Below are 23,477 nucleotides of genomic sequence, written 5' to 3' on the forward strand. Positions count from 1 at the left end.
GCAAGACGCACATCTCCCGACACCATCAGACAACACGCAGTGGAACAGAGGGGTAGTTTGCCAAGACATATCTGCACTGCCAGTGAGGAGTTGAATCATCTGCAACTGGGATACAGCGAACCGAAATGGTTCAAAACGATTTGCCTCCCGGGAGGAGCACATTGTTGGGACACCAGCTGGAGTACTACTGGGATAACAAAGGGAAGCCCAAGTCGGCGTCACACTCAGCGCAATTTGCGCACCTTTATGACCCCTCCACGCTGCCTTTGCATACGCTGCCTGAAATGAACAGTATACCACAGAAACCAGAAGTCTGGCGACCACCAGTAAAGGCCTGTCGAAGGTGGGCTAAACCGTCGCTGACAATCTGGTAAGAACGCTCCTGTAAAAGCTGCAGACTATTATTACTTAAAATAGCCAGAGAACTAACTTTAAACTCAAGTCTGATCTGCGTTTGTTTGGCTATCAAGCTTTGGTGTATTTACAAACAGTTAAACTCAGCAGTCTTACCCCAGCAGGGAGTTAACTTAGAACTGACTCAAAATATTTACAAACTGGCTGCTGGAGTAACGCTATTATTTTTGATTTAGTGTTTGTAGGGGGAAAAAGGGATGCATAAACGGGCTAACATACCCCAAATTTTGTCTATGTTACAATGTACAGGTAACCTAAAAGTTGTAAGATAGCAGATCATTGGAGGGTAACAAGTCGCAAGGTAATGGTTCTAATCTAAAGCATACAAGTATTCCTTACCCCCTCTCACAACATTGTAAAAGTTTTATAACTAACAAACGGCCAGATTACGAGTTTTACGGTATGAGGGGTGCAGTGCTAACATGCATGATATTGTCACCGCTCACTTACCTACAGCGCTGGTATTACAGGTTTTTATAAACCCGGCATTAAAAGACAAGAAAGAAGCGTAGAGCAAACTTGTGCTCCATACCGCACTCCAATACCAGCGCTGCTTAAGTCAGTGGTGAGCTGGTTGTACGAAAAAGTCTAACACCGGCAATAAAGCAGCGTAAAGCTCAATGACGCAGCCTCATTGATTCCTATAGGGAAACAAAATTTATGTTTACACCTAACACCCTAACATGAACCCTGAGTCTAAACACCCCTAATCTTACACTTATTAACCCCTAATCTGCCGCCCCCAACACCGCCGACACCTACATTATACTTATTAACCCCTAATCTGCCTCTCCGGACATCGCCACCACTATAATAAACATATTAACAAGTAAACCGCCACACTCCTGCATCACAAACATTAGTTAAATATTATTAACCCCTAATCTGCCGCCACTAACATCGCCGCCACCTATCTACATTTGATAACCCCTAATCTCCCACCCCCAACGTCGCCGCCACTATACTATAATTATTAACTCCTAAACCTAAGCCTAAACCTAACCCTAACACCCCCTAACTTAAATATAATTAAAATAAATATAAAGAAAACCTACTATTAATAACTAAATAATTCCTATTTAAAACTAAATACTTACCTGTAAAATAAACCCTAAGCTAACTACAATATAACTAATAGTTACATTGTATTTAGCTTAGGGTTTCTTTTTATTTTACAGGCAAGTTTGCATTTATTTTTACTAGGTAGAATAGTTACTAAATAGTTATTAACTATTTAATAACTACCTAGCTAAAATAAATAGAAATTTACCTGAAAAATAAAACCGAACCTGTCTTACACTAACACCTAACCTTACACTACAATTAAATACATTACCTAAATTAAATACAATTAGCTAAATTAAATACAATTACTTAAATTACAAAACTAACACTAAATTACACAAAATAAAAAACAAATGGCAAGATATTTAAACTAATTCCACCTAATCTAATAGCCCTATCAAAATAAAAAAGCCCTCCCAAAATAAAAAAAACCCTAGCCTAAACTAAACTACCAATAGCCCTTAAAAGGGCCTTTTGTGGGGCATTGCCCCAATGAAATCAGCTCTTTTACCTGTAAAAAAAATACAAACAACCCCCCAAACACTAAAACCCACCACCCACACAACCAACCCCCCAAATAAAACCCTAACTAAAATAACCTAAGCTCCCCATTGCCCTGAAAGGGGATTTGGATGGGCATTGCCCTTTATAGAGCATTTAGCTCTTTTGCAGCCTAAAGCCCTAACCTAAAAATAAAACCCACCCAATAAACCTTCGTTGAGGACTTCTTGAGGAAGAAGTCCTCAACGAAGTGGCAAGAAGTCCTCAACGAAGCCAGGAGAAGTCTTCATCCAAGCCGGGAGAAGTGGTCCTCCAGAAGGGCAGAAGTCTTCACCCAGACGGCATCTTCTATCTTCATCCATCCGGCGCGGAGCGGGTCCATCTTCAAGACATCCGGCGTGGAGCATTCTCTTCTTACGATGACTCCCGACGAATTAAGGTTCCTTTAAGTGACGTCATCCAAGATGGCGTCCCTTAGATTCTGATTGGCTAATAGAATTACCGGAATGAAAAAATCCTATTGGCTGATGGGGAGCTTATTTTTTTTTAGTTAGGGTTTTATTTGGAATGTTGGTTGTGTGGGTGGTGGGTTTGACTGTTGGGGGGTTGTTTGTATTTTTTTTACAGGTAAAAGAGCTGATTTCTTTGGAGCAATGCCCCACAAAAGGCCAAAAGGCCTGAAGGCCAAAAGGCCTAAAAGGGCTATTGGTAGTTTTTGTTTAGTCTAGGGTTTTTTTTATTTTGGGGGGGCATTTTATTTTGATAGGGCTATTAGATTAGGTGTAATTAGTTTAAATATCTTGTCATTTGTTTTTTATTTTGTGGGGGTTTTTTGTTGTAATTTAGGTAATTGTTTTTAATTTAGTTAATTGTATTTAATTTTGGTAATTTATTTAATTGTAGTGTAAGGTTAGGTTTTATTGTAAGACAGGTTAGGTTTTATTTCACAGGTAAATTTGTATTTATTCTAGCTAGGTAGTTATTAAATAGTTAATAACTATTTAGTAAGTATTCTACCTAGTTAAAATAAATACAAACTTGCCTGTAAAATAAAAATAAACCCTAAGCTAGATACAATGTAACTATTAGTTATATTGTAGCTAGCTTAGGGTTTATTTTACAGGTAAGTATTTAGTTTTAAATAGAAATTATTTAGTTATTAATAGTTGGTTTTCTTTAGATTTATTTTAATTATATTTAAGTTAGGGGATGTTAGGGTTAGTGTTAGACTTAGGGGTTAATACATGTAGGTAGGTGGCGACAATGTTAGGGGCAACAGATTAGGGGTTAATAATATTTAACTAGTGTTTGCGAGGCGGGTGTGCGGCGGTTTAGGGGTTAATATGTTTATTATAGTGGCGGTGATGTCCGGAGCGGCAGATTAGGGGTTAATAAATTTTAGAAAAAAAAAATGGAAATAAGGGAGGCGCTCAAAGCTAAAGGTATCAACACTAAAACAAATTTAATAAAACATATTAATGATCACAGAATATAAATACAAAGGGACGTCTCCCCAAAGTAAATTAAGCTAATATCCTAAAAAGTCTAATGACCGCTAATATCCTAAAAAATCTATTGAACGCTAAAACTAATACAGGTTTAAAAAACAAACAAACAAACAAGATAATCGGCAGTGCCTATGTAGTTATTGTGATTCAGGCAGAAATAAATATTATTTTAAAACATCAAAACCAATGACAGAGTTCCGTTAATTGAAATACCACCAAGCTGCCTTATTAGAGAAAAGCCGTAGCTGCCAAATATAATGTTTAGAGAAATGAATCCGTTGTCCAAAGTTCTCTTACTTTGTAAGATATTTGCGTGTCAACACCAAAAAGCCGTGTACTTTACCAAGTTGTAGACTTGTCAGTTGCTGGTCTTACTCCCTCGCCCGGTCCTCACCTCGAGCGGGGCTGACTGTAGCTTTGGCATCTGACGTCACAGAAAGGTGTTCCGGCTGAAGGTAGAGGCCGATTCTTGCGCTCCCCTCTATGCGCTGTACTCCCGGTCCTCTTTGGAAAGCCCTGCACTTAGTGCTAGTGGCACGCAGGGGGCTGTAAAGCAGATAGGTATAATGGATATCCAATAAATTTTATTTTAGTGTTTGCAATGCAGGGGGGTCTCGGTTTAGGGGTTAATAGGTAGTTTATGGGTGTTAATGTACTTTTTAGCACTTTAGTTATGAGTTTTATGTTACGGCGTTGTACCCTAAAACTCTTAACTACTGACTTTAGAATGCGTTACGAATCTTGGCGGTATAGGGTGTACCACTCACTTTTTGGCCTCCCAGACAGACTTGTAATACCAGCGGTAGTGAAAAAGCAGCGTTATGAGGCTTAACGCTGCTTTTTCACTCATACCGCAAAACTCGCAATGTAGCTGAAAGAAAAGTGGTTATGTGACTGACTACATATCCAAAGTATGTTAATGTGGTAAGCTGATGGGAAAACAGCGGTATTGCTGCTTATAAGGGCTATCAGTTTGTAGGTTATTTGTCCATTATATCCCTCGTTTATTAATCTATAATCTACACATAAAAAATCAAAAACAAAAAAAACACTGGACTCTATTTTATCTTTATATTTATCCACCAGGGGTCCCAGCAGTTATACCGTAGATAACTCTTGGTCGCTTCCTTTGTCACTTATTTTTATCAGGTTTAAGGATTAAGACTGTAAACCCTGTGCCTAGTAAAATAACACATGTTAATTTGATTGTTGTGCTTGTACACTAATATACTACACACATACTCCATGGACAAATTCATGACCAATCTTAAAATACATTCACCTAACATGCCACCTATCAATTTAACAGACATGACCCTGAAGGAACCCCAGGACATTATTAAACAAATTTCAGACCTCCTGATTCCACAATTTGAACAGCTTAAAGCAGATATTTCAAATCTTGCTAGTTAATTTAAACATTTTTCACATAGACTACATGAGGCTGAACAAGGCATATCAGATTTAGAAAACACCAATGACCAGCAAGAGACAATCATATGAGACCAAACGATACAATTAACTTATATTCAATATAAATTGAATGAGATCGAAGATCGCACTAGACGTAACATTAGAGTTATCGGTATACCAGAATCTATTGACCCTCAAGATTTCCTTGGATTTATATTGAAAATACTACCGCAGGCCTTAGGAATTGACCCTAGCCTACTCCCGTTTCCAGTTGAAAGGGCACACCGCATTAGAAGCCCCAAAACTTTTCCAGATGGCACATTCTAAAATAGACCAGTGATTGCAAAGTTCCTGAACTACCAGGATAAACTCAGCATTATGCAGCATTATAGGAAAAAGATACCCCTTGTAATAGAAGAGAAAACAATTTTATTGTTTCAAGATTTTTCAATAGAAACTACACAAAAACGTAAAGAAATTATGCCTCTCTGCACCAAACTTATTGCTAGTGGCATTAAAGCCACAGTTATTTATCCTGCTAAAATGAAAATATTTACAGAAAATAAAACCATTCTGCTGAGTACCCCAGGAGAGGTCAGGGACTTTGCAAAAAAAAAAAGGCGTTACGCTATTCTGACAAACTTAAAACCGCTCTTAAGATAAGAAGCAAAAGGAAAAATGGCATATGCCATTAAAGAGGTATTTAAGTCTGTTGTCATTTTATGTTAAAATTATTATAACAATGCTTTAAATGACTTACAAGTGAAAGAGTGCCCCAGATGGCTGCTACCCCCCTTTTTTTTCCCCTCTTGCTTCCCCGCCGCCCACCCCCGTAGGTACCCTATTTATTCTCAGCTTGCCTTTGTAAAGCCCACTGTAGGACTACTCACTATACCCTATATTCTATCTTAGATGAAAGCTAAACTCAACCTAGCAACCTGGAATGTTGGTGGTATTACATCACCTAAAAAACGAAAAAAATAGTGACCCATTTAAATAGATATAAACCAGATATAGTCTTCTTGCAGAAGACACATTTACGAGAAACTGAACTCATTAAACTTAAAACAGGGTGGATAGGTGAAGTAATAGGAACCCCATGCAGGAACAGAAAAAGGGCGTGGCACTTCTTTTTAATAAAACTTTACAATATAATATTTTAGACTATGAATTAGATCCAGAAGAAAGATTTTTGATTATGCAAATCATGATAGAAGGTATGCTTTTCAATTTTTGTAATATCTATGCCCCGAATAATGTAGATAAAACTTTTTAGTATAACCTACAGAGAAAATTATTGCATGTTTATTCAAAAAATCTGGTTATTGCAGGGGATTTTAATCTAACTGCATACCCAACTCTAGATAGGCTTAAACCCTCATTGAACAAAAATAGTAAAAAAGAGTCCAAAATTTTTAAAAATGTTATTAGGTTGTTACACATTAAGGACACCTGGCGTATCCACAATCCGGATTTAAGACGTTTCACCTGCGAATCTCATTCACACCAAACAATGTCTAGAATAGATTACTTTTTGTTGTTGAAAATATGCTAGGTTTGGACATGACAACAGATATTAAGGAAATAGCTATTTCGGATCATGCAATCCTAACCTTATCTATTACATTAAGGAACTTACAGGGACAAAATAATAATAGGCTCTTTTTCCCAAGGTATTTGTCAGACAATGTTAAATTTAAAGTTTGGTTGAAAATAAAATGAAAAGAATTTCTTGATATAAATGCCTCCCTGTTAATACAAATCGAAACACTATGGGAATCTTTTAAGGCTGTAATTAGGGGCGAGACTAAAGCCTATTTAATCATACAAAAAAGGGAAAGTATATTGCGGGACTCACAACTGGCCAACCAATTACGAAATGCCTATAATACATATATCAGTGATCCCTCAACAAAATTCTGGGAGTTATATCAATTAGCTAAAATAGGAAAGAGAAATCTTTTTAATCCAAAAATCAGCTCAAGATGCACTTAGATCCAGGTTTTCTTATTATTGATATAGCCTAATATGAAAACCATGAACATAAGTCTTTTTGAGTAGATTTCATAACTTCAGTAAGACATTTCCTTTTTCTAGTTAGGTGAAAAAATGTTAGGAAAAACTGCAATCAAATAAGAAAAAATATACAAATTTAATTATATGATTTTGTGTTCTCAAGATATGTATCAGCAACTATTCAAAACTCTGATAACCCTGTTAAAAAGTAATATGATTGCTCCTTGCTCTGTCAGACACCACCATGGACAGCATTGATATGTGGCATTTATAGGCCTTTTTTATATTTAACATGATTAGGGCCTTCTTTTAGAATAAATATGGAAATAGGAATAGAAAAGAGAATAGCATAATAGTTTGTGGAATAAACATGAAAAAGGAAAATTTTAGCAACTGGAGTTTTAAGTATGTAATTACAGGTGTCAATATCCCTCATTTACTTATTTCCTAGAAGTCCATAAGAACACTTTACATTTTTGTCATTATATTTTATTCCTTAATACACTGGAATGGGCATAGCATATGGCATTATTGTTTTTATGTGACTCATCTTCTTATTAACTGCTGATGATTCTTTGCTAAGGCCCATGCAATAGAGAGTTTGTATATTGTCCCTATTATACAGCCTTTTGGGGATCAAATATAGATAGATAGATGGATGGATAGATGGATGGGTAGATAGATAGACAGACAAATACATGGATATGTTAATGTTTTAATTTTACATTTTATTTACATTTTTGTTCCCTTTGCTAAATGAAACATTTTTTTTTACCAGAAAAAAAGCAAGACATTTCTCAGCATGCCTTTAATACATCAATGGCCACATCAATCACTTTAACCATTTGCTTTCTTATCCTGGTGTTTGTGGGCCTGTTCTTTAGAATAGATATTGTTTTACTATATCGGAAGCTAGCGGGAATGGATGAAACCATCGGGGGTGAGTACATTCTAGATCTAAAGCTTTATTTGGCACTACATTTGCATACATGTAGCATAGTAAAATGTTCCCTGAATAGTGTTGTTATTCAACATTGTAGCGTTTTAATTAGAGATCAGTATAACTTTCACTTTGTATTGGGCATTTCTTTAATAATGATTTTTTCACACTGATTAACATCTTTTATCTTTGCATATGTTTCCTTTCCTGCCAGACATACGTATCTGTAATCTTTTCCTTACACTATTTTTGAAATTACTTTGGAGACCAGATTTCTGTAATGTGTCTCTAACATATAAACAAACTTATTTATGTCAAGAAGTCATTTCTGTACTTTCATTACAATTTGTGTGATAATATAATCAATCCTTTTTGTTGTTGTTGTACAGATGGAAAGGAATATGATGCATTTTTATCCTTCCTAAATAATTCTGTTACTGATTCTGAGGAAGAGCACGAGTTTGCTTTCCACATTCTACCTACTGTTATGGAAAATCACTTTGGTTATAAATTATGTATTCGTGAGCGAGACCTATTACCAGGAGGAGGTCTGTATTAAGAACAATTGCATCACAATGTTTTTGTTAACGTTACCAAAACTATACTAGGACTCAAGAGAATTTAGATCAATCACTTTCATGATTCAGATAGAGCATAGGATTTTTTAATTTACTTTATTCTCATTATATTCTTTGCTGAAAATTCTATATAGTGTGCACGAGTCTAGAGCGCTACATGGCAGCTGTTTTGCAAGAATGCTTTTGATCACTAGATCGAAGCAATGCTTACACAATATATAACTGTTAAAAGCATTGTTGCAAAACTGCTGCCATGTTTTGATTGAGACACGTGCACACTCATGGGCTAACCTACCTGCTTTTCAGCAAAGGATACCAAGACTTAAGGTAATCCTACTGAAATATATTAAATCAAAGCTGTAATAATGATCTAAAAGTTACCAATTGGAACAATGTGCTTGCATCAAGCATTGGCATTTACAATGCTCTATTTACCGTGGCAAAAATTCTGGGCTAGATAATGAATGGAGTGCTATAGTTTGTGCACAAATGGTATTGTCTTTTTGCGCACGTCAGAAATAGCGTGTGTATGACAAGTTGAAAGTAAATGTGTTCACTAGAGCACAATCAAGATTTATGCCCAACGGATTAGCAGGACTTGAAAGCTCGCCTAAAGGGTAGGGAGAAAAGTTGCATTAAACAAAGCATAAATACACTTAAAAGTACAGTTACACTCATATAAACACTATGGGGCTTATCTATCAAGCTCCAAACGGACTCGCCAGAAACACAAATTATGGAGCAGCGGTCTAAAGGCCGCTGCTCCATAACCCTGTCCGTCTGCTCTGATGAGGCGGACAGGAATCGCCACAATTCAACCCGATCGAGTACGATCAGGTTGATTGACATGCCCCTGATGACGGCCCATTGGCCACGAGTCTGCAGGGGGCGACGTTGCACCAACAGCTCTTGTGAGCTGCTGGTGCAATGCTGAATACGGAGAGCGTATTGCTCTCCGCATTCAGCAATGTCTGTCGGACCTGATCCGAAATGTCGGATCAGGTCAGACAGACATTTGTTAAATTGGCCTCTATGTGATAAAAATTATTTAAAAAAAAAATATTAAAAAAGTTATAAGGGCTCGTATAAGGTGTTTGACAAATAAAGAGCTGCAAAGGACTTTATATATATATATTTATATTTAAACACACGCAGTATATATATATGGATTATTTAATTTTTTACAGTATGTATCATTTTTAATAAATATAATTTTTTTTTAAATTTTATACATAATATTTCAATAACGCATTAAAGTTAGCAATTCTTCATGTGCGCTAACCCGACACCGCATTAGACACAAATCGCGAAAACCCGATGTACATTACTCATATTTTACATTTCTATGTTCTTCACACAGAAATGTTTTTTTTTATTAAATATATAGATATAGATATACAGTTATAAGTCTATATAGATATATATAGAAACAAATGTTAATAAAAAAAATTACATTATCCTGTATGTGAAGAACATTGGAATGATAAATATTCATAACTCCTGCTGGGTTAGCGAGCAAGTGATAGGTGTTAGGTTTTTTCTTCTGTGCTCTCCATTGACTTCTATGTGAAGAATACGTTAACACGGTCACAATGTTTGGTTAGCGTACACCGGGTTTCACTCATGCGCAAACTTTTTACTTTCAATTTGTAATACTCAAACCTGATGTGTGCAAAAAAAGCTTCTATCTAGCAAAGTTTACGCTCTCAAACGAAAGTGCTAAATAGTGATCCATTCATAATCTAGCTGTATATTAACTGTATTGGTAACCTGAAGAAAAAAAAGTTTATTAAAACAAAGTGATCCAGCATAATCAAACAATATTCTATACATGTTTGATCAAAATCCTGCACTAAGAATGCATCATTCCCACACCAAACAATAAAAAACTGCAAGTGAACACTCACTTACTAACACTACACCTCCTCATCTAGCTTTGGCACTATGCTATATCTGCAATACTCTCTTTACAATTCACTATGCAATATACCCTTATGTAACAGAAACACAATAAACAAGAGCATTGGAGTTATTTTACAAATTCAGCAATCATATACTTTATTATATTACATATAGGGGCCCATTTATCAAGCTCCGGATGGAGCTTTTAGGCCTGTGCTCCATAACCGCTGCTCCATCACCCTGTCCGCCTGCTCTGAGCAGGTGGACAGACAGCGCAGAAAATCAACCCGATCGAGTACGATCGGGTTGATTGACACCCCCATGCTGGAGGACGATTGGCCGCGAATCTGCAGGGGACGGCGTTGCACTAGCAGTTCAGAAGAGCTTCTGGTGCAATGTTGAATACGGAGAGCGTATTGGTCTCCGCATTCAGCGAGGTCTGGCGGACCTGATCCGCACTGTCGGATCAAGTCCGCCAGACCTTTGATAAATATCCCCCTTAGCATCAACAATCCTTTTAATTCAAATTTGTATTTTAAAATAATTTTTTTGTCACTTTACACATGAAATACATATAAAATACACATACAATATTAGAGACATTTAAAAAGCACACACAATTGTGCTTTTCAGAAAGAGAACTAATTATAGTAGTATATGCAATAACCATTTTTAAATTAGCGAAAATTGCCAAACCAACATAAAACACTTGCAACAAAAATTATTCTATATTGATTGTCTATAAAATGTGAGCTGTTTTACACTCTCTCACTTCATTAATTTATTGGATTAACCCCAAAGATGTAATTACTCAGAAATAGTATCTGTTAGCCTCAAATTAATAGCAAAGCGAAATAAGGGATGCAGTTGTCACCAGGAAGCCATTATTACTCTGATGATTACATGACATTAGATAAAACCCCTTATTTTAACAGTAAAAAGCCCCCCCATTTCAAGCATATGAAATAATTCTACGTTTAGTGGTGATGAAACTTAAAAGTCAGCAAATTCACACTGCTTTCTTAACAGCTACGTAATAGCTTGACAGGCCAAGGGCACTCATTGAATCGGGTCACTTCTTCCATTTTTATGTTTATATGAGGGGGCTGCAGATTTTTTTTTAGAGCCCGTAACATTATACAAGTTTCCAAGTATACATGTGGTTGCCCTTTCTATAGCAATTACCTGCTACCTTGAGGGACAAAACACATGTTAATTGAAAGAGGAGAATCACTTCTAATTGTTTTAGTGTATTTAGTGTACATGTGGTGTATACCATCAGTAGGAAATATAGGCTGCTTTAGAGTTCCTTTAATTATGCAACAATAGCATTGAATCAGTGACAGGCACTCCTCTTTTTCCAAAATTTGAACTAACTTACATAAAAGCTTCCTAATAGGTGCTGAAAATCCCCATAGGAATGATGATAAATGGAATGTTGGAAGGACATGCACCTTCCCTATTTATATGAGTAAAACAGGAGAACATTGGTTTCCATACATCTACATAAAAACCTCTCTGGAGTCCAGTGAAAAAAAATGATTATCATTCCTGCATCCAAAGTAATCTCTCTAGGGGTTACTGGTGTGGAGATAGAGGCTCCATTTCTCCTCACCATTATCACACTAATTACTAGTGCTGTAGACAATTCTCTTTTTACGGCTTTTACTTTTTAATTGCATAAGAGGTCAGAATAGGGGCTCAGTATAAACCTTCTCCTACATCTAAAAACCATTAATGGAATGTATCTGCTGTTGTGTATGACATCAGCATGCATATTCACAATGATGTTATTGTATAGATAACTGTCAACAATCATAATGAGGAGGGACCTTTGATTCCTTTCATTTTATTTTTTGAAGTAGCATGAAACCCAATTTTTTTCTTTCAGGATTCAGATAGAGCATGTAATGTAAAAACACTTTTCAATGTACTACTGCTTGCTCATTTGCTTTGTTCTCTTGATATTCTTTTGTTGAAAGGCTTACCTAGGTAGGCTAAGAAGCAGCAATGCACAACTAGAAGCTGATAATTGATGGCTGCACATATCTCTTGCCCTAGGCTCATCAACTGTTTTCAGCTAGTTCCCAGTAGTGCATTGCTACTTCTTCAACAAAGGATACTTTGAAATGATGAAAGTTTGATAATAGAACTAAATTGGAAAGTTGTTTAAATGTTATGCTATGTCTCAGTCATGAACTACATATTGTGGACTGCATGACCTTCAAGGCACTGAGCAGCCAAAAATACACAAGAAGAAGGGTGCTGTCTAGCTCACCAAGGCCTAGATTTGGAGTTTGGCGTTAGCCGTGAAAACCAGCGTTAGAGGCTCCTAACGCTGGTTTTAGGCTAATTCCGGTATTTTGAGTCACTCAAAAAAGGGTCTAACGCTCGCTTTTCAGCCGCGACTTTTCCATACCGCAGATCCCCTTACGTCATTTGCGTATCCTATCTTTTCAATGGGATCTTTCTAACTCCGGTATTTAGAGTCGTGTCTGAAGTGAGCGTTAGAAATCTAACGACAAAACTCCAGCCGCAGAAAAAAGTCAGTAGTTAAGAGCTTTCTGGGCTAACGCCGGTTCATAAAGCTCTTAACTACTGTACTCTAAAGTACACTAACACCCATAAACTACCTATGTACCCCTAAACTGAGGTCCCCCCACATTGCCGCCACTCGATTTTTTTTTAACCCCTAATCTGCCGACCGCAAAGCGCCGCCAGCTAAGTTATCCCTATGTACCCCTAATCTGCTGCCCCTAACACCGCCGACCCCTATATTATATTTATTAACCCCTAATCTGCCGCCCTCAACGTCGCCTCCACCTGCCTACACTTATTAACCCCTAATCTGCCGACCGCCACCTACGTTATACTTATGTACCCCTAATCTGCTGCCCCTAACACCGCAGACCCCTATATTATATTTATTAACCCCTAACCTGCCCCCCACAACGTCGCCGCCAACTACCTACACTTATTAACCCCTAATCTGCCGACCGCAAAGCGCCGCCACCTACATTATAGCTATGTACCCCTAATCTGCTGCCCCTAACACCGCCGACCCCTATATTATATTTATTAACCCCTAATCTGCCCCCCTCAACGTCGCCTCCACCTGCCTACACTTATTAACCCCTAATCTGCCGACCGGAGCTCACCGCAATTCTAATAAATGTATTAACCCCTAAAGCTAAGTCTAACCCTAACACTAACACCCCCCTAAGTTAAATATAATTTTAATCTAACGAAATTAATTAACTCTTATTAAATAAATTATTCCTATTTAAAGCTAAATACTTACCTGTAAAATAAATCCTAATATAGCTACAATATAAATTATAATTACATTGTAGCTATTTTAGGATTAATATTTATTTTACAGGCAACTTTGTAATTATTTTAACCAGGTACAATAGCTATTAAATAGTTAAGAACTATTTAATAGTTACCTAGTTAAAATAATTACAACATTACCTGTAAAATAAATCCTAACCTAAGTTACAATTAAACCTAACACTATACTATCATTAAATTAATTAAATAAAATACCTACAATTACCTACAATTAAACCTAACACTACACTATCAATAAATTAATTAAATACAATATCTACAAATAACTACAATGAAATAAACTAACTAAAGTACAAAAAATAAAAAAGAACTAAGTTACAAAAAATAAAAAAATATCTACAAACATAAGAAAAATATTACAACAATTTTAAACTAATTACACCTACTCTAAGCCCCCTAATAAAATAACAAAGACCCCCAAAATAAAAAAATGCCCTACCCTATTCTAAATTACTAAAGTTCAAAGCTCTTTTACCTTACCAGCCCTGAACAGGGCCCTTTGCGGGGCATGCCCCAAGAAGTTCAGCTCTTTTGCCTGTAAAAAAAAACATACAATACCCCCCCCAACATTACAACCCACCACCCACATACCCCTAATCTAACCCAAACCCCCCTTAAATAAACCTAACACTAAGCCCCTGAAGATCTTCCTACCTTATCTTCACCATACCAGGTTCACTGATCCGTCCTTAAGAGCTCCTCCGATGTCCTGATCCAAGCCCAAGCGGGGGGCTGAAGATGTCCATGATCCGGTAGAAGTCTTCATCCAAGCGGGGCAGAAGAGGTCTTCCATCCGATTGAAGTCTTCATCCAAGCGGGGCAGAATAGGTCTTCCATCCGATTGAAGTCTTCATCCAGGCGGCATCTTCTATCGACATCCATCTGGAGCGGAGCGGCAGCATCCTGAAGACCTCCGACGCGGAACATCCATCCTGGCCCGACGACTGAACGACGAATGACGGTTCCTTTAAATGACGTCATCCAAGATGGCGTCCCTCAAATTCCATTTGGCTGATAGGATTCTATCAGCCAATCGGAATTAAGGTAGGAATATTCTGATTGGCTGATGGAATCAGCCAATCAGAATCAAGTTCAATCCGATTGGCTGATCCAATCAGCCAATCAGATTGAGCTTGCATTCTATTGGCTGTTCCGATCATTGTTTATTTCATTGTAGTTATTTGTAGATATTGTGTTTAATTAATTTATTGATAGTGTAGTGTTAGGTTTAATTGTAGGTAATTGTAGGTATTTTATTTAATTAATTTAATGATAGTATAGTGTTAGGTTTAATTATAACTTAGGTTAGGATTTATTTTACAGGTAATGTTGTAATTATTTTAACTAGGTAACTATTAAATAGTTCTTAACTATTTAATAGCTATTGTACCTGGTTAAAATAATTACAAAGTTGCCTGTAAAATAAATATTAATCCTAAAATAGCTACAATGTAATTATAATTTATATTGTAGCTATATTAGGATTTATTTTACAGGTAAGTATTTAGCTTTAAATAGGAATAATTTATTTAATAAGAGTTAATTAATTTCGTTAGATTAAAATTATATTTAAATTAGGGGGGTGTTAGTGTTAGGGTTAGACTTAGCTTTAGGGGTTAATACATTTATTAGAATAGCGGTGAGCTCCGGTCGGCAGATTAGGGGTTAATAATTGAAGTTAGGTGTCGGCGATGTTAGGGAGGGCAGATTAGGGGTTAATACTATTTATTATAGGGTTAGTGAGGCGGATTAGGGGTTAATAACTTTATTATAATAGCGGTGCGGTCCGCTCGGCAGATTAGGGGTTAATAAGTGTAGGCAGGTGGAGGCGACGTTGTGGGGAGCAGATTAGGGGTTAATAAATATAATATAGGGGTCGGCGGTGTTAGGGGCAGCAGATTAGGGGTACATATGGATAATGTAAGTAGCGGCGGTTTAGGGAGCGGCAGATTAGGGGTTAAAAATAATATGCAGGGGTCAGCGATAGCGGGGGCAGCAGATTAAGGGTTAATAAGTGTAAGGTTAGGGGTGTTTAGACTCGGGGTACATGTTAGGGTGTTAGGTGCAGACATAGGAAGTGTTTCCCCATAGCAAACAATGGGGCTGCGTTAGGAGCTGAACGCGGCTTTTTTGCAGGTGTTAGGTTTTTTTTTCAGCTCAAACAGCCCCATTGTTTCCTATGGGGGAATCGTGCACGAGCACGTTTTTGAGGCTGGCCGCTTGCGTAAGCAACTCTGGTATAGAGAGTTGAAGCTGCATTAAATATGCTCTACGCTCCTTTTTTGGAGCCTAACGCAGCCTTTATGTGGACTCTCAATACCAGAGTTATTTTTATGGTGCGGCCAGAAAAAAGCCGGCGTTAGCTACGAGGGTCCTTACCGACAAAACTCCAAATCTAGCCGCAAGAAAGTAAAGCAGAGGACAACCCACCACTTGCTTTTCACTGCTGATGCTAAGTTTGCACATAGATAATTACTTAGTGATGCTATTAATTATGTACTACATTATGTTGATAGTCTCATTAACAAAGTCAAGAAGAGTGTAGCGTTTAAGGTCTAAATTTCCTAACATATATGTGCAGAATTGTGTTGCATTTATGCACAATAAAGGGCTTGATTACAAGTGGAGCATTAATTCGCCCGTTTATGGGCGTGCAATAAATAACCAGCCATTACAAGTGGCCGCTTCAAAAATTAACCAGAGGTCAGACCTCTGGTTCATTTTTATAATATCCCCCAAAATTAAGTGTGAGGTCTCTTTTTGTTTAACTAAATTTGTAGCATTTTTTTTTTTTTTTTTTTTTAAAACAGCATGAAGCAGTTTTTAGGGTTTAAAGTGAGTGGGTCTGGGGTGTTAGAAAAAATAAAAAGGCACTGAAAGTGCATTTACATTGTGGTCTATGGGGACTGTGTGTTCCCTGTAAATATACTGTATATGTATATGCTTATATACATATATATGTATGTGTTAATATGCTTATATACATATACTAAATATGTATGTGTTAATATGTGTACATACACATATTAACACAAAAATATACATGTATATATTCATATACATATATATTTACACTTTTCTGGCCATCGATACGTGACTTACCCACATCACTGCGCTAGGTTCTCAACTGTGTCTGACGGTATGACAATGAGGCTCCCATTAGAGCCTGTGGAAAAGCGCTTTCATGAGCACAATGCTTCCCTGCAATGCAAACGCGAGGTTGTGTTCACATTGCACCTTACTTGTAATACCAGCGCACATTTGCGTGCACTGGTATTACTGAGTGGAGAGCAAATATTGAGCTCTCTTAAGTGATATTTTATGCTCCACTCGTAATCTGGCCTAAACTGATCCATATTGAGATAAAATGGCTTATTCCAACACAACAATAAAGTTTAGTTTTGTGTAATAAAACAACTTTGCAGTATACTTTTATCATTTATTTTGTCTCCTTTCCATGTTACTAAGCTCTTAAAATTAAGGCTTTTATAATTCTTAGAGCAGGAAAAGCATCCTGCTGACTTCTCAAAGCTAAATCAGCTACATATCTTTCCATAATTGGCTTTAACAGATAGTCACTTTCTACTAATGTAATGACTGCGACTAGCCTTGTTCTTTGCAGACTCAAGCCCATATTGGCTCCACCAAAAAATGCAAATGGTGGATGGAGTTTGGCTATTGAAAAACAACTGCAGTAAACAAGATGTTTATTTTAATATTGTTTAGATGTCTTGTAATTACAATGTGTTTACTGCCTCATTCTGAAGCAGAATGCAGAGGCGTAACTATAAAACACAGGGCCCAGGTGCAAGAATCTAAGAAGCCCCCCCCCCCCCCCCAGAAAAAAGTTAATTTGATACATATACAGTATATATATTTTTTTTAACAAAAATGTTTTTTTTTTAAATGTGAATCAGATTACATTTCTGCAAAAGGAGGTACCCTGTGCCCAGTCTGTGAGATGGTCTGACCCCCTATTACTGTATATAGTGACACTGTTTAACCCACCAGTACTGTATATAGTGAGTTAGTGACACAGTCTGTAATCTGCTGGTGAGATGGCTGGCCTGACCCTGTCCACCCAGTACTTTATAGAGTGACCACAGTAGTCTGTGACATGATCCAGCCCGCCCGTACTGTATATAGTGGTGCTGTATAGTGACACTGTTTACCCCACGCCCCTCCGCCCATGCTGTAGTAACAAGGTCTGTAATTTGCTGGTTCCACAAACATACACACATATACATGCATAAATACACACACAGTCACATACATACATACACACACATACATGCATAAGTACACACACAGTCACATACATACACACACACACACATACATGCATAAATACACACACAGTCACATACATACACACACACACATACACACACATGCATGCATAAATACACACACAGTCACATACATACACACACACACATACATACACACATACATGCATAAATACACACACAGTCACATACATACATACACACACATATATACACACACACACATACATACACACATACATGCATAAATATACACACAGTCACATACATACACACACACACATACATACACACATACATGCATAAATACACACACAGTCACATACATACATACACACACATATATACACACACACACACATACATACACACATACATGCATAAATACACACACAGTCACATACATACACACACACACATACATACACACATACATGCATAAATACACACACAGTCACATACATACATACATGCACACATACATGCATAAATACACACACAGTCACATACATACATACATACATACACACATACATGCATAAATACACACACAGTCACATACATACATACATACACACATACATGCATAAATACACACACAGTCACATACATACATACATACACACATACATGCATAAATACACACACAGTCACATACATACATACATACACACATACATGCATAAATACACACACAGTCACATACATACATACATACACACATACATGCATAAATACACACACAGTCACATACATACATACATACACACATACATGCATAAATACACACACAGTCACATACATACATACATACACACATACATGCATAAATACACACACAGTCACATACATACATACATACACACATACATGCATAAATACACACACAGTCACATACATACACACACACACATACATACACACATACATGCATAAATACACACACAGTCACATACATACACACACACACATATATATACACACACACACATACATACACACATACATGCATAAATATACACACAGTCACATACATACATACATACATACATACATACACTAACCCCTGTAGTCAGAGACACTAGTGAAGCATAATGTCACACTCACATGATATCAGTGCAGGCAGTGGCAGGTCAACGTTTTTTATTACCTGTATAATGTAATAGAGGAGTTTTACAAATGCAACATCCTTAAATCATGTGGAGTATAAAAGAAAACATTCATATTCTTGTGGGTGATGTGCCTGTGTGTGCATGTGTGTGAATATCTGGCAATTTGAAACAATATCTGCTAATGAAATGATATATTTCACCTTTTTTCTGTTTATATTTACAGCCATAGTTGATGATGTGCACTCATTTCTTGAGAAAAGTAGAAGATTAATCATACTCCTCAGCAAAAACTACTTATCTGACAAAAGAATGTATGAACTTGACACTGGCCTATACAAAGCAATGGTTGAAAGGAAAATCAAAGTGATTTTGGTGGAATATTTACCTCTGTGTAAGATGAACATAATGCCAGAATCGTTAAAGCTTCTTAAAGCAAGCAAGAGAGTGAAATGGAAAGGGGATCAATCTCGCCCTTTGAAGTCCAGATTTTGGAAGAAGATCCAGTACTTAATGCCAGTGAAGCCAATAATTCCATGTATTTCTCATTCAAAAGTTGATAATTCTGTTTTATAATTATAAAAGGAAACTATTTGTTACTGCAGCAATAAAGTGATGGTAATCTATGCAAGTATCAAAGGTTTGCAAACCTTTTATCAGACACTGGAATAGCAAACCATATTATAATTTATTAAAATGTTACTTACGTTATTGTATTTGAAATCTTTTTATTCCCTGTCAATCACTCTCGTTCCGCCACCGTAGCAATGGCTCTTTTCTGCATTGCAGTGACGTGTAGAGCAGCCCCGCCCACTCTACACGTCACTATGTACATCCCTACCCTCTCTTATATTCTCTCAAAAAGCGCACTCCTGTGCCCTCAACAATTCTCACATGTGCAATCGATCCTGTCACGTCTGTAAAGTAAACAGAGGATCACGAGTTTCTCTGTTTACTTTCAGCAATCCAAGTAAACACTAAGGGCTAGATTAGATTAATTTGCCCATTTATGGGCGAACGTTAAATAACCAGCCATTACAAGTGGCAGGTTAATGCTCCTGCGAGCTCGTGGGAGTACTTTGCGTGTTTTTTTAGAAAACCCCCCAAACATTACGGTCAATGGGGGACTGTGTTTTCACTTTCAATATACAGTATCTTACAAAAGTGAGTACACCCCTCACAGTTTTGTAAATATTTTATTATATATTTTCATGTGACAACACTGAAGAAATTACACTTTGCTACAATGTAAAGTAGTGAGTGTACAGCCTGTATAACCATATAAATTTGCTGTCCCCACAAAATAACTCAACACTTAGCCATTAATGTCTAAACCGTTGGCTACAAAAGTGAGTACATCCCTAAGTGGAAATGTCCAAATTGGGCCCAATTAGCAATTTTCCCGCTTTTACTAGCTAATACTCATACATGTGTGCCATTACATAGATTAAAGCGAGTCATACAGCAACACTAAAGATTGGCCGGTGAAGAGTGATGTAATAAAAAATAAAAAAAACATTTGTGAAGGGGGGGGGGGGGGCAGATGGGAGAGCAGGATTACTATAGTGAAGGTTCTTGCTGAAAATGCTATTGCCGGAAGGTATGTGAAAAAATTACAACACTATTTAACTTTATTTGGCAGGAACTTCACATTTCAACAAAGTTGTATATGCAAGTTTACCATGACATTAAAGTTTTCTAACTGTATCATAAAACAGACAAAAGCAGGCTGTACAGTGTTGAAGCATGAAATATAAAATAAAATGATACACAGTAGGGAAATAAAATATACACAAAACACTTGTTTATACTAATCTGTTTACATTTCATTTGAATACTGAAGGATTACAGAGCCAGGAGTAAATCTATTTATTATTATTATTATTATTATCAGTTATTTGTAGAGCGGAAAAAGTTTCTGCAGCGCTAGTTTTGTGATAGCGCTTATATTTATTCAGATTTTTCATCTTTTTGTCTTTTTTTCACCTATTTAGCCAGCTATAAAATGTATTTTTAGTTATTTAATATATTATATAATTTTGATATAAAAAGGTGTGTTCAGTTTCAGGCAGCCTTTAGTTGCACCAAAACCATAATTAATAATAATTACAACCCTCCCTAATTAAGCATAACATAAAACTTTTCACCCTCAAAGTGATGACTATGAGTCACAAAATGTGTTAATTTTCTTTCTAACACACTAAAAAATGTCCAGCACAATACATTGGTACAGCAGAGCAGACATTTAAACTTCAGACTCGCCAGAAACGCAAGTTATGGAGCAGCGGTCTAAAGACCGCTGCTCCATAACCTGTCCGCCTGCTCTGATGAGGTGGACAGAGATCGCCACAATTCAACCCGATCGAGTACGATCGGGTTGATTGACACCCCCCTGCTGTACATTTTTACTGCATCATGATACCATAGAGAGAACTGTTAAACAGTGGATTCCCTTAATTAAAGGAGGTCACAAAAAATAAAATAAATAGTTATTTATTTGAGTATCGTGCTGAGACACATATGACAACTGTGTAGAATCAGCTATCTACACGTTATCCTAAGAGTGAAGATAAGGAACGAACCCATATATAATAATCTATTTCAATAAAAATGTAAATTACTACCCCACTAGAGGAAGACTGCAATATAAAGGTGTGGCACTTATTACATTTCACAACAGACCATAACACCATTGTCACTTATACAGCTTCAAATTATTAAGACTCGGAGAGTTATTAAACTGTATAGTGTAATCAGAAAATGTGATATTTTACTTTAATGTATTTATGTTGTGTTTGGTGCAACTTTTTTTTTTTAACCCTTATACTTTATTTGAGGATCTTCAGACGCGCTAATCCAGTGAGTGCAAATTCTGTTTACACTCAAGCTCAACTGTTTACTTGCAAATTGTAATATGTACTCTAGTTAACGTGGTTGCAATATTGCTTATTGCGTCTCACTCTAACAATAGCACAGCGCCACTTGTAATCTAGCCCCAAATCTTTTGGCAAGCTTGTTTATCTTGTATTAAAGGGACAGTCAACACTAGAATTTTTGTTGTTTTAAAAGATAAATAATCCCTTTATTACCCATTCCTCAGTTTTGCATAACAAAGACAGTTATAATAATATACGTTTTACCTCTGTAATTACCTTGTATCTAAGCCTCTGCAGACTGCCCCCTTATTTCAGTTCTTTTGACAGACTTGCATTTTAACCCATCAGTGCTCACTCCTCGGTAAATTCCTGTGCATGAGCTCAATGTTATCTATATGACACACATGAACTAACGCCCTCTAGTGGTGAATAACTGTCAAAATGCATTGATTAGAGGAGGCCTTCAAGGTCTAAGAAATTAGCATATGAACCTCCTAGGATTAGCTTTTGACTAAGAATACCAAGAGAACAACTTGTACGGATGATTTTCTTTTACTATGAATATTTAATAAAATGTGTATAAAATCCCCTATTAAATAAAGCTTAAACAAATGTACAGGTTCCTTAGTTGTTATTTTATCTTTTAAATTATGTATTGGATTTCACAAATATAATGTGGCTGTTTGTTTGTGCAAGTTTAAAAGCAACCTAACTCAGCTTACCTTCAGAGCATCTGAATATTTTAACACATTTTGATGTATATATATATATATATTTTTATCTCACATATTTATATACACAAAAAAAGAGAGTATTCACAAGAAAAAGGTCAATAGGTATTTATTTATACATACAATTAAATAATATTCTAAAATATATCCAGATATATACCAACATTTTGCTTAAAATACAGTTCCTAAAATACAATTCTTAAAAAATATAGAATACTTTATATGATCTAAAGGGACCAAGTGGTTAAGAAAATATATGCTAGTGATGAAAAAATATAAGAATTACAAAAAATGCGCAAATTTAGATAGATTAAAATTTACCTTAAAATCGCTATGTTACAGCGATATCCTCTTTATATCTCCAGTGTCGCAGATTTTATTTTGGGTGGTTGGCGGTGGGGTGGGGGTTCTTGTAATGTTAGTGGGTCTTTGTAAATTATTTTCAATAAAAGAGCTGATATCTTTAGGGCAAAAAGGCCCTAGTTTATTCTAGGTTTTTTATTTTGCGGTGGTTTTTTTATGGGTATTAGAATAGGAAGATTTTTTTATTTTTGATAATTTCTTTGTAATTTTGTGTAATGTATATTTTTAGGGGGTTGTTATGTGTTTTTAGCAAAATAGCTGTTTATATCAGGGCAATGCCCTACAAAAGACCCTTTTAAGGGCCCCCAAAAGGCCCTTTTAAGGGCCCCTGGTAGTTTGAGGGGTGGGAGTTTGTATAGTGTTATGGGGTTTTTGTATTTCTTTTGGAGTAAAAGAGCTGTTTATCTTAGGTCAATTC

At 36.5% G+C, this 23,477-nt stretch overlaps 1 protein-coding gene across 1 annotated transcript in view; it reads left to right on the plus strand.

The window, feature by feature from the left end:
* LOC128654016 (interleukin-18 receptor 1) overlaps positions 1-22,581 on the plus strand; it is a 227,354-nt gene extending 204,773 nt beyond the window's left edge. The window contains exons 6-8 of the mRNA XM_053707659.1: positions 7,696-7,857; positions 8,247-8,405; positions 19,316-22,581. Of these exons, the coding sequence (XP_053563634.1) occupies positions 7,696-7,857; positions 8,247-8,405; positions 19,316-19,665 (671 nt within the window). The 3' untranslated portion in view covers positions 19,666-22,581. The remainder of the gene's footprint in view (positions 1-7,695; positions 7,858-8,246; positions 8,406-19,315) is intronic.
* The last annotated feature ends 896 nt before the right edge of the window (positions 22,582-23,477 follow it).

This window comes from Bombina bombina, chromosome 3, assembly GCF_027579735.1.
Source record: "Bombina bombina isolate aBomBom1 chromosome 3, aBomBom1.pri, whole genome shotgun sequence".
In the NCBI taxonomy this organism is placed as follows: domain Eukaryota; kingdom Metazoa; phylum Chordata; class Amphibia; order Anura; family Bombinatoridae; genus Bombina; species Bombina bombina.